Source organism: Hippichthys cyanospilos, chromosome 2, assembly GCF_059441005.1.
Source record: "Hippichthys cyanospilos isolate Australia breed blue-spotted pipefish chromosome 2, RoL_Hcya_1.0, whole genome shotgun sequence".
In the NCBI taxonomy this organism is placed as follows: domain Eukaryota; kingdom Metazoa; phylum Chordata; class Actinopteri; order Syngnathiformes; family Syngnathidae; genus Hippichthys; species Hippichthys cyanospilos.
Genome location: NC_142370.1, coordinates 25503728 through 25520219, shown reverse-complemented (window position 1 = coordinate 25520219; position 16492 = coordinate 25503728). Strand labels below are relative to the sequence as shown.

Here is a 16492-nt window from a genome sequence, read left to right as displayed (position 1 = left end):
AGAAATAAAGTGGAGAGGAGTAATAGGCCTCTGGGCTCAATTATACTTCTGACTCAGCCACTTGGCTCACACGGGAGTGATATCATGCAGCGGAGGATTTCAAAAGTCTGAGGCTCATTGCTCAGTCTGAGTCGTAAGCTATAGGCGTTTTGGAGAGTCATCCTTCCCTGATGGGACTGCAACAATGAAGAAAGCCCCTTACTCGAAGACCTGTTTTGTTGGTGTTACTCACATTCCTCCCTGCACTTTATCGGACAATTTTTAGAAGGTGCTTCCTGGAAAAAGGCCTCAGAGGTCTCAAACATCATTCTAAATGCCGATTGGGTGTTCTGGGTTCTTGACTCGGTCAATTTTCGAATATATAAAATAGGTTGTAGAGCAACAGTATACCGTAAATGGCATTTGCCACATAGGTGATAAGAAGGATGAAGTAGTTGTTGTTGAATTTTTTTTCTTTAGCTTGCAGGTGTTCCACAGTGGTTGTATATTGAGATTAAATTGGTATATTTATAATTACTTTGGGGGAAAATGTTGTGGTATTGAATTGATCAAAATTATTAGTGGTATCAGTACTAGTATTAGTGACTCAAGAGTTGAGTACTCTTAATATCGATCTGAGAAAAAAAATCTGTTCTTTTTACACATGATCAACCAACTATTTATTTACACTATGAATGGAACCTACATGACATACCCGGCTCTTATATGTTTGAAAGAATTTAGAAAAATTACGTAATCATAACCTTTCACTTTCGAAAAATATTACCGTCTTTGTGTTTGTTGTGATTGGCTGGCAACCGCTTTAGGGTGTAGCCTGCCTACTGCCTGAAAAAAGGTGGGGTAGGCTCTAGCAGGCCCGTCACCCTTGTAGGGTTAATCGGTTAAGACGATGGATAGTTGGATGGTTAAAGGGTTTCTGCCTGGGTGTTATCATAAGCTCATCAGATCACCAAGCATCAGATCTTTATTTATTTTTGTTTTTGAGGGGCGGGAAGTTGTGTATTCATAGATTTAATATGATTTTGGAGGGATGCATTGATACTGAGCCATAACGGTATATGCTAGCAATATAAGGTATAGCTAATACCAACCGTGAATGGCACAGTCACTAAACTCCTAGTTAAAACAGAACAATAGAACAATCAATGCCAGCATTTTCAGGTGAAAGTATTATACAATATTAGCTTAACACCAGCTATCCTACCTGTGTGACTCCTGTGTGCATGAGTAAGAGAGGCCAGACAAAGTGACAGCAGTAGACTCCACACACCGACTCCACGCATACAAGGCCCCCGCTCCCGCATTCTGCCAGCAAAAAAAGGGGGGGAGGGAGTACACATGCATATTTTATTAGAGAACACACATAAATCATGTGACATCAAATTGTCATAAATGCAGGTTAAATTCATTCCCCTTTTATGCCTGTGTAAAGCACACATGCATAAAACATGAAGGGATCTAAGAAAGCGGTATAAAGCATAGTAGGCTCACAAGCGCCTGCCGCTACATCATCTCAGCAAAAAAAAACAAAAAATAACAACCATTGCACGTGGAAAGATACTGTTTTCTGCCTAAATTTTCACACAGTGGAGAGTTGAGCGAGAATGCAGAGACGAAGCGATGGAAACAAAGAGAAAGAGGGTACGGGGGAGGGATGTTGGGGAAATCATTCTTTAATTTCCCATGTTTGCGGCCAACAGGAATATCATGTCAACATCAAAAACTGAGATGAGCCAGGTTCTGCTGTGTGAATATAGTCACTGTGCCAGTGTGTGTATATATGTGGATGGTTGCGAATAAATGGCATCACGAAGAGAACCGCCATCTCAAACCAAGCTTTACAGCCTCGCCAAGACGGCTGGGAAAACACAAGCAGTCAAAAATGACATGATTAAAAACTAAATAAATCAATCATGTTTTATTCATTACTAGCATTTGTTTAATGATAAATCACCTTGCTTTATTATAGGAGCGGACGCATTTCTCCCATTATGCACTGTACTTTAAACAGCATGTGTAAACAGCGAAATGACAGCAGGTGTTTACATAAAGATGTGCGGCAAACTAAAGCATTTTGTTACGTTCCGACAGCATGAAAGTGCAGAAAGAAAGTTCCTTCACAAATGTACGGAAGGTGTTTCTTTATTTTCTGTAAGTTTTGTGTTATACTAAATTCATTATACACATAACTAGTCTAAGGTTAACAAGGAAATACGTTAGCTATTACATCAAATCACTGCCAATAAAATGTATGAATGCTTGACCAAATTAACAGTAAAATGATATTGTTGTTTTTGTTTGAGGCAATGTGTCCTGCACATTCATCTGATGACATTTTAAAATGAAATATATATGCAATTTAATTTACCTGTAGTCAGTGGTGCACATAAGTGGTACGCCCTTACATATCTGTCTATAATCTTACGCAGTTTGTAGCACGTGCGCAAGATAAAAACAAAACAAAGCATGGGATACAGAACGTTATAGTAATTTAATATTCTTCTAATTCGAAAGCATTGTCATCTTGACAGTGATCTTTGTTTTATAGCCAAATATATTAGCACGGGGAGAACAGGTTGCAAAAATGAGATGCAGAAATCTTCTTCGCGGCACAAAAAAAGCTTTGAATGAATAGTTTCCAGCGATGTATCTCTCCATGGATTAACAGATGCTCGTCGAGAGACTTCATGCACAACTCATGAACAGAAGGAAAAAGTCAACTGCGCATTTGCGGTCACGCGACGAGCCTTTTAAAACAAAAGTTCCGATATATACTGTAATCATTTTAAATGAATATAAAAATATTATCAAATCAATTGGCAAAGTTTTAATATTTTAAGATGTTTTTGACTTATCCTGAACGATTCAGTTTTGACAACTAATGTATTTACAATTTTTAATTTTCAATCCAGGTATCAAATGAGTAACAAATCAATGCAACAAAACAGCGACATGAAAAATATTGCTGCCTTAGAAAGGCCATTGCCTTCACATTTTTAGTGATTGAATACCTGTTTTATCAGCTTTATTGTTTAGAGTAGAGTGAAGACAAACATTCAAATTTCTTTTGATGGACTAACTACAGCAATTCAGTAGAGGAGCTCACATTCTGTTGATTTGACAACGCCTTGCTTGTGCTAGTTTATACCATTTAAAAAGAAGAACACTACTCATAAAATGTCACCCTACATTTGCGAATGCACATCTGAGACATACTAGAACAAAAACAAAAACAAGAACAAAAAAACAAAACAAAAACAAAGAAAACTTTATGTGTTCACGTGAGAGCCACTTTCTTTAGTGGACATGTCATGCTGGAGATATAGCTGTATTTGATGCCCCCGTAATGGGATTTGACCCCAGCCCAGCCCACACCATTATCTTGTCAACATTCTATCAGTGTACTTCAAACATTCAGGCAAGCAACATCCAAGTTTATTTTTATTTCTATCGTTCTACTGGTCTCAATTGTCAAACAATCTTCAGGCTTTCAGGGGTTACATATCTGGGTAGTCTTATGAGAGATTGTGTATGTGTGATGGCTTGACTTTTAAGCAGCGTGTGTGAGTCATCTGGCTATGCAAGGCATTTCTAGAGCCCAGGGAAGCTGCAAAGCCAGACAGGCTGAGCCAAGGATATTTCAGACTACAGGGCATCACACAAAGAATCATGCACATGTATGTTATATTGCTGCATTTGTATCCGTTTTCCTTTATTCATCTCCACCCACAAATTCCGCTTGTTCTCACCCGAGCTCTTCGATTCAACAATTGTACTTGCTCTAGCTCATTTACACACAGGGAGCAGAGTCTGCAATAACGCAGACATTATGACTGTGGTTGTTTGGTCTGTCTGCCACAGAGTAGAGGATGTTTGTGATATGTAATGGCCAAAATTAAGGCAGTGTATAAGCACTGACAGACACCTGTTTTACCGTACTCTAAAAAAAAAAACAACAACAAAAAAAAACACAACAACAAAATAAAAATGTCGGAACGGGCGTGTTTTGTTCGTCATTGGAATCATGGGGAAAGATATTCTGTGGACATAACTTCTACTCCGTTTGTGCAACGTCCTTCTAAGGGATTCTGAAAGCAGAGAAGCTGTGCTTTCCATCGATACATGGAATATCAGTGGATTATTTGCGGGTTTTTTGGGCGTGTGAGCGGTGTTGTCAGTGTAAGTAACATTTTGATGTTGTGAATAATACTTTTTGTACAGTTTTGAAGTGTTTTACCTTGTTTTCAGCGCCTTTTTTGCATTGTTGTGATGTCTATTGTTCATCTTTATCATCCGTTGTCTGGCTGTTTTTATGCCACGGTTTGAATTTTTTTGTAAACAACTGTATAAAATGTTAAGAAGATCCACCAGGAAGAGGAATCTCTATTAAAACTTGTACAGAATTCACCAGAGAATCCACAGGAGACAAGAGTTGAAAGCATTATAGAGGCCAGCCCCATCAGCATTCTTAAGGGTCAGCTCAGCAGTTGCGAAAATCTAAGAATAATCTTCTTGGATAATTCTAATGTAACGATTGACTCTTTCCAGCCATTAATTGACAACTTTTTGGTGTGACCAGTACGTCACAACATGTCTGATAAGCTCCTCTGCAAAAATGTGCACTTTCTAATTAAAAATGTGTTTCTGAATTCCCGGACTGAAGGACTGAAAGTTACAATTTGGTCTGGCTTGAGAAAAACAGGCGAACCGCTGACAGAAGAGGGGCGGGGGGCTGACGACTGTGGGACCAGCAAAAAAGATATCCACCTCTGGTAACAACCACTGAAATGCAGTGAAGAAAAAAAAAAAACGAGGAGAATTAGGGAAAGGAAGCCAGGTGGAGAACCATTGACTTCATTAGCGTCAAGAGCGGGCATCTAAATTACACACAAACTCACACAGTTACTTTGAAAGAGAGGATATTAAACTGATTGCGTGCAAAAACATTATCGTTTTAATATTGTTGACGGCAGCATATGTTGAAGATGTGTTATGAAGCTTCTTCAGGTATTTTTGATCAATGTCCTGTCAAGAAGTCTGCAATTCTTGATGGCATCTGCCAGGCAAAATGATGGCAATCGAGGAGCAGAGGATCTTAAAACCCTGCATGATGTTGCTTTCATAAATCGAACTCAGAGGAGGAAAAGAGAAAGAAAGAGCGAGAGATAGTTGGGAGAAAAAGTGGTGGTCTCTGATGAGTTGTGCAGTCTGTTCCATTCCTTTAATTAGTCCCGTTGGAATGCGCTCCCCACTCCGCACGCCTCGTCAGCCTCCACTTTATATCGCCACTCTGTTTTTGAGCGTGTGCGCATCATGAACACGGATGATAATATGCATTCTTGCTAAAACTGGACCGACATCCCTCGGGCATTTTTTGAGTTCCCAAAGGTCTGAGAGAAAATGTAGTGGAAAAATATTACTAGTGAAGGTGTATTCATTTCTGGAGAAAATCCCACAAAATCACTCAAGGCATTAATTAAAAGCAAGTGATTTTACAACAAAAACAAAACCACTTTATGCGGGGAAATAAAAAACAAACATTAAACTTTAGGGTCAAGAAATGGTATGTACACTACATTTGATTGAAGAAAAAAAATGTCATGTGAAATGTGAACAGCATGCATGTTTGAAGATAATTACAGAAAATAGTTGTTTGAGATTAACAACCAATATTTATTGTATTGCGGCATCATAGAATGAAACGCTTTATCACCATTTCAGGTATGATCTGCATTTGGCTAAAACAGCACTCAGGGACGCATTTCAAAATACAGCATGAGTCACCTATTCCCCAATACATATAGCAACCCCCACTTGCATCAGTGGCTAACTGGTGCAAATCAGAGTTAGTTACTGTAGTTTCCGGACTATAAACCACACCGGTAAATAAGCCGCAGCAGTAAAATATGAGCAAAAAAAGGATTTTTGTCACGGATAAGCCACAATGGACTATAAGCCGGAGGTAATATGAGATATTCATGCAAAAAGATGGTACATGGAAGTTTATGATTTTTTTGTTGTTATTTCATTATTTTGTAATTGTCTGCCAATTGCAACATCCTCTCTTTAACAGACAGAACATGCCTGCGTGTTTAGTCCTAACATATAGAAAATGGATGGATGGATATGTTCAACACTAATACTGTTAGTTAAATAGCAGTTCAAAATCAATACTTCTATAGCATGATTTTTTTTTTATCTCCCTTTGTTTGACAGATTATTTTAGTGAACATAAAAACACATTGCACATAATTTGTATATACAATCATAAATACATGAATCAAATCATATACACTGTGTACTGTATATAAAATTTACACGTCACAAATGTACCCAAAGTTTTATATATTCTCTTATTCAATTTAGACATACAGTATATATAATTTTTAATAAAATATTTTTAAAACTCTCTGAGCACAGCCATTGATTAACATCTTTTCAGTATCTATTTCGTAGTTGTTCCATAAATTGAAACCTCGAACAGACACACACATTTGCTTGCTGGTGGCTAGCAAAAATAAATAAATAAAAAGCAACAGATAAGCCGCACTGGACTATAAGCCGCATGGTTCAAATCATGAGGAAAAAATGGCGGCTTATAGTCCAAAAAATACGGTATATTTGTTTTTATATCAGTTATTGCTAGGCCAATCTCGGTTCAGATCCACCTCGCTCCGGCCTTCCTGTGTGGAATTTGCATGTTTTCTCCGAGCCCGCATGGGTTCTCTCTGAACACACTCCGCCTACTGCTCAAAGCCAGCTGGGATAGGCACCAGCAAGCCTGCGATCCTTGTAAGGTTAAAGCGGGAATAGAACATGGATGGATGGATGGTTTAACAAAACAGAAGACTGGAATCTAAAATGAAAATCCAATTGTCAGACCAACTCTGTATTATTTTACTCCTTATTGGAAGGATCTCCTTTGTTGCCAGTCCATTCAAACTAATTGCAACCTCAAGAGATTTCAGCTGGAGAAAGGTCCCTAAGTAGCACCAGGAGCATGTGTGTGTTTGTATGTGTGTGTCTTTGCATGCATGTTTTTGTGTGTTTCATGTGTGTTTTACCCAATGAAGCCACAATTGGGCCTTTGTAATGCACTTGTAGAAGAGGCTCATGGCTCTAAATGAATCCTCCAATTTAATATGAATTTGGTCAATTCAGCTGTGTGTGCGTGCACACTCTCATTAAAAGACATTTTTCCTCCTAGTCCAGCAGAAGGCACATCAGAGACTTGACATTTCCATCTTTCAAATCAGTTTTTGCCTCTTCCTGCCATATAAGCATGTCCTCAACATGTCCAACAACACATCCCGAAACCTTGTTTCAACCCAAGGGTGTCACACTTTATCCATGTTCTCTTCTTATCTCTCTCTCTCTCTCTCTCTCTCCCCCCTCTCTCTTTCTTTCTTTCCTTCTTTCTCTCTCTCTGCTAACCTGGAGAGCTTGTTTCACCTCAAGGTACAATCCCGATGTCACTACAAATCCATCGTCTATGCATCTATGAGGCTCCAGAGTCGCTCTTAAAACTTCCTGAGGTCAAACAGATGTGCACATGTGCAAACGTCGAGTGTAGTTGCTGACAGTGCAGATCGAGGTGGTTAAATGGCGTTATGTTGATTGAGTCCAACACCGTCAAAATTTTCTCATGTAGGCTCCTAGTCCGCATTTGAAATGGGTATGCTTTTATTGTATTTAGCATCTGACCCTGAAACAATAACAGAAACTGAACCAAGAAGAAAAAATATTTACCAAATAGAGAAGGAATATGAAAGTAAGGTTCACAAACACTGTGGGAGGAGGATAGCGTTAGGCATGGAAGAACATGAAAAATGAAAATCCAGTGCAAGGACCGAACTGCTTTAATTTCTCTCCTGGTTTCTTGAATTTTATTTTGGAGTGTCTTTGTCTTGGATAACCACAACCACATGACTATCTTGATAAGATGTAGCAAAAAATACAAATAAAAAAATTACAAAAAACTGACTGAGGTAAATTACTTACAAAAAGGTCTAAATGAAAGTTTGCACATGAGATTTAGGACATGGTAGCTAAAGCACATTGTGGTGATGGGTGGATTGCGAAGTAACACACTACTGAATGTTGTCTTCAAGACAACATACGTATTTCCCTAAACCTTAACCCCAAACCTACCCCAAAATGAAATTATGCATGTATTACAAGTTATAGACTGGAAAACTATGGTGCCTGCTGTCCTTTGTAACCAATCTATTCATAGAGGTAACTACACAAGTTCTCAAGAAGGCTATCCCAGACGGTATTAACCAATCTACCAAGTATATTATAATTGGAAAGGCTTTAGACTTCGACTTAGAAAACCAAAATAGAATCTTACATCAAGCAACACCTACCACTGCGGTTTGACACTTGCAATGTTCCGAGTAAATCTCACTACTAGTTAGACATTCCAGCAAAACAACACTGAATGGAACACATCCCTCTGAGTGTCATGTACGCACAGCAAATGGTGAGCACTCCCACAGAAAGTGGCATGCAATCTTAATGAAAACAGAAAAAGATGTCTCCAACCTTTTGCATGTGCTGGTCGAGGCCAGTCTGTCCCTCTGTGTGTCATAGAGACAAAAAATGAAGTTGAAACAGATAAAAAAGGCTAAACATATGAGGTAAAAATAGAGGTGAAGTTCTTTTTTAATCACGAATACTGAAATGGCGCCGGCTCATCTTCTTTGCATTTCTTCTTGTTTTCCCTCATCGTCTTTATGGTAGGATTAGCTAAGGCCACACAGAGATCAGAACAGAATATTGCTCGAATAGCTGTGGCCTTTTTCTGATCTTGTTCATTAAGTTTCCCTCACTCACCCAGTTCAGACCTATTTCCCTGCCCTGAATGCATAATTTCATAAATGAAGCACATGCTTGGGTGGTCTCAGTAGGCCCCTGTGTGTATCAGGCTAAAGCTCACACACATGAAAACATGCACGCCATCATTCAAAAACATTTTGACTCTGCATTGATAACAGTTTAAAGGGAGATGACAACTACATTGAATAATATATTGTACGAGCCAAAAAAATGGGACCTATTAATGAAAAAGCACATTTTACAGGCCACGAAGACAGAGACCCACCAAGACACAATTTCAAAGAAGTGAAGCAATGTCAGTTCATTTCTCTTGCTATTTTCTATGAAATGTACTGTGTCAAAGCGTGAAATTCCGAATACAATTGAATATTACGGTTTGAAAGTTTCTTAGTTTTTTTTTTTCTCAAAAAAGGTATGGAGGTCAAAACTTTGTAGAAAAAAAAGCCCAAAACGAGATTTAGGCTGCAAGATTAGCTCTTAGCTTATCTACGTACAAACATAAATGCCCAAAAATAAAAATCTAATGTTTCACCAGTTCTATTAGACCGTACCCATTTCTGAAACAGGCCTCAACAGTGAATACATGTCAAAATGATGCCATGGTGTTTCCATGTTTATTAGACATACTGTATGGTTTTCACGCAAGTCAATGGTATGTTGGCGTTATCTGCCAAGCACATCAACAATCCACATGATGTTAAGACGGAGGCCCCCAGCAAAGATGTCAGCGTTATGTGGCACACACTCGGTCAGCGTCACCCGAAAATGAGACCGTTAAGGCAGCTGATGAGCATTAATTATATCAAACTGTTGAGCAATCCGTCACTTAAACCCATCGCGGCGGTAAATAAATGCGTTTGTCGTTACTTTGCTGTTGGCCTCTGATGCTGTGCTAGTACCATGTGAGTTTGCCGAACTAGAGAAACCCTCCTATCTTAGCTAGCACTAGCCTTTGGCCAGTGTACAGTATGGGAACCTGGAAGCTAAAGTTTTTTTGGTTTTTGTTTTTTTGGCTTTGTCCATTGTATTGCAGACAAGCAAGTTATGACCATACAGTCTTCTTTGAAAGTTTCTGCAATCCAGAAGTCAGAGTACCCGGAGGAAATCCCAAACCGTAGAACTGCTAGGCATAACCACTCGACTACCATGCTGACTATTACAGTTATTGTTCCTGTTGTTATTTAACATGTTCTTGATTTTGACACAGCCACTAAAGGCAGACCTTTGCTGTGGATAACACGCTTTATGTAGTACATGCATAACTGTAGAGTGGTCAGCCCTGCAGGATGCAGAATTCCATGGTCATTCAATTCATTCCTCTCCACGTTCACGTGACAGTGGCTTCCTTTTTATTCATATTTGCGCATTGAGTCACCAGCTGCTTCTTAGTCATTTTTGAAGTAGCTCTCCTACTGATCCACAGTTCCCACATATGCACTTTATATAGCCCATCTCCTGGGGTCTGCTCTTAAAGTAACATCATCTCCATCAAATGAAGATCTTCAAACTGTTAGGTGGCTTGTACGAAAGGTGTGTGATGTGTGATGTTGGGAAAGGGATGGCAGTGTTAGCATTTTGCTGAAAGAGCGCTAAAATAAACCAAACAGGCTATTGCGACTGAAGGCAGTTTTATTTTTTTGCTCCGGTTGTTTCAATTGCATTCCTCTGTGACACACTGATACTTTTTGGAGGTCAGCCAACAGCCGGAGGAAACGGGCGAATAAATGGATATGTGATCACTACCTGTAATTACAGTGTCAAATGAATGGTTATCTATCTAGTATATGCACAGGTTGTGTGCGTGTGTTTGTGTGTGTTTCTAATGTCCTTCCCATGGATGTACTTTCAATTTATATACACATAATAGGACTCCAGTGACACACATACAGTATGCATGCAAAACTGCACACGGGAAGATAAATGATGATCTTCCAAAATAAAATGTGGTATTGTTGCAACTATTATTATTACTGTGGGCTGGGATAGGGGGCGTGGATGTAATGTCATCCCGGCAAGCCCTACCAGTAAAGCCTCATGGCTCATTTTTTGTTGTTCATTTTATTAGTAGAGACAGTAAATAAGGGATGTAGGCTAGTGAAATGTAGCTCTGTCAAAACATAGAACTTTCCATATTTGTTGTAAAAATACTGGTCAAGTGAAAGTAAAAGCAAGCAATGCTTTTTCACCACAGGAGGCTCGGATTGAGAAGATAAAAGCCCAAAATCGATGTAAACTTCTGAAGATATAAGTGTGCGCCAATGTCCAAAACTGAACAGTGATGCGCAAAAGTCTCTCGGGTTGGAAGGGGATGGAATGGCTGGAATGGCGTACTTACATATGAAAATGATTAAACATCTTTTTAAATTACAATTACATCATTGGTATTCAAGCCAACAATGTGTCAACAATCATGACAATACGGCTTGTAAAAACTGGGTCGGCACCTCTTTCATTGCCATTGAAACTCCACATTACCCCTTTCACCAGTCAATATTTAGCCCTTACTATGATTAGTTACACAAACATTTTTCATGTCGTGTTAGCACCTATGAATCAATCGACAGCTCACGAAGCAGTTTTTGTTTTGTTTGTTGTTGCTTTTCTTTAACTACTTAGTAGTTGTCGCTGTAGTATTTATAATCAAAGTAAATATACCAGAGTATGACGGCAAATGTTCAATTAAAATTCACTAAAGTAGCTTCAAAGTATAGAATATAAAATAAATTGCAGATTAGAAGAAAAAAAAACACACATATATATATATATATATATATATATATATATATATACTGTATATATTACTGACTGTGTTGATATGAGGCATTATTACTCAGAAGACGTTTGCCAAGTGGCTACTCATTATCATTTCCGGTCCAAAGGATATGGTTTTTATTCCATGTTTCTTCTCAAAATGAATTTAATGGGGCAAAGATCTTCAATAAATTCATCATGATTCACCCATTTTTGCTGTAAAATATTGACATCTGGAGCGTAACTGTGACCTTTTGTGGCTGGTTTGGTTTTGTATATCCGCTAAATCTGGGCAGATGTTACCCACACTCTCTGTAATTTGAGTTTATAATACTTGGCCTTGCGCACCCGAGTGTCCGCAAGATACACACTGGCATTGCGGATCTGTTTACAAAACATTGCTGACTGAAATCTGATGATGAGGACATCCATCCATTTTCCAAACTGTTTATCCTCGCTCGGGTTGAAGATGTGGAGTCTATTCCAGACTTTGAGCAAGAGGTGTCTCCACTGGCATCACATGAAAGATGCAGATGAGCTGCAGTTGGCTCTCTGAACTAACGATCCCCAGCTGCTTTTGCGCCATGGGCCAGGTTCACGTAAATCATATTTTTAAAAATCAAAACGTTTTTTCTTAAACATCGTTCTTTTCTATAAGACTTCCTTTCATGCCATGCAATGCTTCCATGGAGCCTTGTTACCTTGTTTTTTTTCTTTTCTTTTAATTGTTCATTGTCTCTGAACTGTAATTATCTAACTAATTAGAAATGTGACCACATAAAAGTGGTCTCCTTATCCATTTTGTCACACCATTAGGACCTCACTTTAGACTCTGACGCAATGTATGACACTGTCCATCTATTTTAATACGTGCGTGTGATGGGTGTAGTATAAATATATACTGAAAAAGGAAAATACGGGCTTAACTTAAAAATACATGGACCAATAGAATATTTTTAAATCTATCAAACCCTGAATATTGGCTGTGATATTTTACTTTGATATTTTTAAGTTAAGCTCATGTCCTCTTTTTCAGTTTACATTACATCCATGGGATGTGAGGTTCTGAGCTCAGTATAGAACTTATATAACAACAGTGAATGAAGACTGCAAATATTACAGTGTACACAGAGAAAACGGGTCATATAACACTGAACAGTAAAAAGAAAAGTATTATTAGGATAAACTGAAAAGTATTCTTTTTCTACCGTTACCGTTGTCACCTTTGTTGCCAAAGAGAATGCATAGTGACTAAATACTCTCAGCGGTTCAAGGTTTGTCTAAGCAGAAAAAACCCAAGTGCGTCAAAGTGCCTGAAAAAAAGATGCCCTTTTGTCACTATTACACTTCACGTGGCAAAAACTACTTGAGAAACACTGCTTTACACTCACAAACTCACAAAATGTAGGTGTTCTCACACAAGCCTATTTGACCACTCCTGTAAAATTTCTCTAATGCTCAGCTATCTGAAATGCATAATTCAACCTGATCTGTAATGCATTAATGGTATTCATTTCCACGCCGGCACTATCGTCCACTTAGTCTAGCGCCGCTTTCCGCATTTTTTAAATCAAATTTGAATGGATTAACTTCCAGAACGTTGGCCTCTTATGTCTTGAACCCTCGGATACTTCGGCAAATGTTTTTGAAATAAAAGTCATGATACAGTTAGCTGTTATGTGGCGTACACCGAATCACAGAAGGGAACAAACAATCTAAGGGGCACGGATATAAAAGAATTTCAATAGCACTCTTTTATTTTTACCAAGCATAATGTTTGGAAAGTCAGTTCTGGCGTATTTCTTTTGCAGCTGTGAAGAAATGTGTCCACAATCACACCCGATTCCTGTTGAGCGTCTTCGGAGACCGACGCACATGCATGTGCAGCTATGCACGCCGCCTCGTTGTGTCTCATTACGGGATGCTGTCTACACGGTGCGGCATGATGTACAGTTGTACACGAACTCGCACAAAAACACACAATCAAGAGCCAGGGTCCCATTGCCCCCGACAACACATTGCCAAAAGAAACAGCATCAGCCTTCTCGACAGAGATCTTTCTCTGCAAGGGTGACTCAAATACACTGCTGGTTGTCGCACACACAAATACACACAAATATGAATCTATCTGCACAAAATACAAACACATCTAGCAGGCAGGCATGTGCTCAAATGCACACACAGCTGGGATGATACTGATATTACACATAAAATAAATATACTTTAACTGGAGGACAAGTGATTTCCAGGAAGGAAACTCTTTTATTCATACCAAACCCATTCGCACCTAAGAAATAATACCACAGTAGGTATTAACAACCTAAAGAGAGTGTTGTTGTTTTTGTTTTTGTTTTTTAAGTCTGACTTAATGCCGGGTTAAAACCTGGTGACAGCTGCCTAAGTAGTGTGACATCGCGACGACTCATACGCGGCACGCTAAATTAAAAAATGGCAAACATAACTTAAAAGCTTCTCATAACTTAAAAGCTTTTTTTTTCCACGCAGTGTTTCCCAACCTTGATTAAGGTATATATTTGACATACGACCAAATATTGATGACACACCACCAAACAAGTTTCAAAAAAAGTACATACAGCACATAGCTTTGTTGCCATTATGTGAAAGAATAATTGTAAAGTAGATGAGCAGCAATACATGATTTGCAGAAAAAAAAAAATTCTTGAGAAATTAATTCAAATCGTTTCATTTACCATGGTACATTAGATGAGATCTCCAAACACACTAATCACTGCTTTAGATAGTATCAAAATTTGCTATGAGTTTGATCATTTTCTGAGCTGTTAACAATTTCTGACAAGGGAAATGTCTTTTAGTCAATGCCCCTGAAATATTTTTCTGTCAAAAGTGGCCCGATTTCTCTTGCACTGACGTGCTCACATACACATCGACGTAGTCCCATCTGCAGCCCACACACAGCCAGCAAATGATAATGTTCAATCTTCTTAATGAAAGGAAGGTTTGATACACTTGTGTACTCAGTCTATGCTGCCATTTCCAGCTGAGTGCCTGTTGAACCCTTTTGCAGCACAATGGTAGGGGTTGCCAGACTGAGTGCTGCGGGGCTTGGTGTTACGCCAGCAGGGCCAGGTGGTGGGAATCTGTCGGAGATTAAAGTGCTTGGTGGCTGGCTAAGCAGCTCACCCTTGCCCTAACAGTCATGCCACCTCTGGCTGAATGGCCCATGTGGCAGTTGGCACCGAGGGTGGGACAGTGCCTGCCTTTGGTTTTCTTCTTCTGTCGATGGTAAAAAAAAAAAAAGGGGGGGGGGGGGGGAGCAATGTACGCTACTTTTTTTTTTGCAACGTAGTTTCTTTTATGTCATACTCAATGCGTCAGGGTCAGAAAAAAATGAAAATGAGCCTTGTTTTTGACCATAAACAGGTAATATGGCGTACACGCACACATACAAATATATATATATATATATATATATATATATATATACAGTGGTACCTCGGTCCTCGAACGCCTCTATACTCGACCAAATCGGTGCTCGACCAAAAAAATCAAGTAGGTAATGCATCGGACCTCGATCAGATTTTCGGTGCTCGACTAGCCGAGCCTAGCCGAGCCGAGCCGAGCCGACCCGAACGCGCTCCTCGGCCCTTCTCGGCCAGCGGGTAAGCGCCAGTTCAACTCAGACCGCCAGCGGAGTAAGACGTTTGTTCGAGTATTTCTTCCCGGATTTAAACTTTTTCGTGTTGCTCTAGCCCTTAATAATGGGTCCAAAGAAAGACAGTGATAAGGGGAAGGCAAAGAGGAAAACAATGAGGACCACTATTGAACCGAAGAAGGAAATTATAGCAAAATATGAACGTGGTGTACGAGTGTCCGACCTCGCGTCGCAGTTAGCTAGCGTCATCATGGAAGGAGTAACTCCCTCCCGTCCTCTCCACATCCATTCCTGTATGCCATCAACCACTCTCCAAAACGTAAGTAAATTATACAAAATGGTTTATAATGCTTTATTTATCTTTATCTTTATCATGTACTGCTTGTGCACATTTACTTGTGCACACATACTTTCCATTATTTCTTATGGGAAAATTGCTTTCGGTGTTCGAACAAATCGGTGCTCGACCACCACCTCAGAACAGATTATGGTCGAGTACCGAGGTACCACTGTATATATATATATATATATATATATATATATACATATATATATATATATATATATATATATATATATATATATATATATATATATATATATATATATATATATATTCACAAAGTACAAACGAAAGCAGGACAAATATATGAGCAAAAATGCAAAACTTGAAATTAAGTCTGGATTCCAAAACTGGCGCACAAAGTTCAACTTAAAGCAGGTCAAAAACGGTCAAAGTCCAAATAAAACCTGTTCTCGCGGCTCTATGGCTTTGGCTTCAGTGGCACTCTCTTGCCTCACATGTCTCTTCCTCAGCAGCGCAGTTACCCCTCCCCAATCAGCCAGGCTGGCTTTTATCCTGTTATTTAATCAGCTGCACCTGTTGAGGCAGTGAGGCATGCTGGGCAATGGAGTCCTTGGCATGTCGCCCATTTTGGGGTGTGGCGTTTGCTCATAGAAGGGGAAGTAGCGGCCCTCCACTACACGTCCCCTTGTGCTGCCACAATATATATATATATATATATATATATATATATATATATATATATATATATATATATATATATATATATATATATATATATATATATACAGTGGGCCCCCGGGTTACGAACTTAATCCGTTCAGCGGCTACGCTCGTATCTCGAATTGCCCGTATAGCGGGCAATCCAAACCCATGTTAATTTGTGAATGCGTGCAACGCGCGCCGAAACCTTAGGTAAAAACGACACACTGTATACATATATTAAATTGAGTGACATTATC

General features: G+C 39.1%; 1 protein-coding gene across 2 annotated transcripts in view; it reads right to left on the bottom strand.

Annotated features, from left to right (window-relative positions):
* Positions 1-16492, bottom strand: part of LOC148428003 (chemokine-like protein TAFA-2) — a 66440-nt gene that overhangs the window by 33571 nt on the left and 16377 nt on the right. The window contains exons 2-3 of one of the 2 annotated variants that reach the window (XM_088409199.1): positions 8548-8582; positions 1205-1305 (exon numbers count right to left, since the gene is read on the bottom strand). In XM_088409199.1, the coding sequence (XP_088265325.1) occupies positions 1205-1304 (100 nt within the window). In that variant the 5' untranslated portion in view covers position 1305; positions 8548-8582. The remainder of the gene's footprint in view (positions 1-1204; positions 1306-8547; positions 8583-16492) is intronic. The other variant, XM_088409198.1, reaches the window with a different exon arrangement.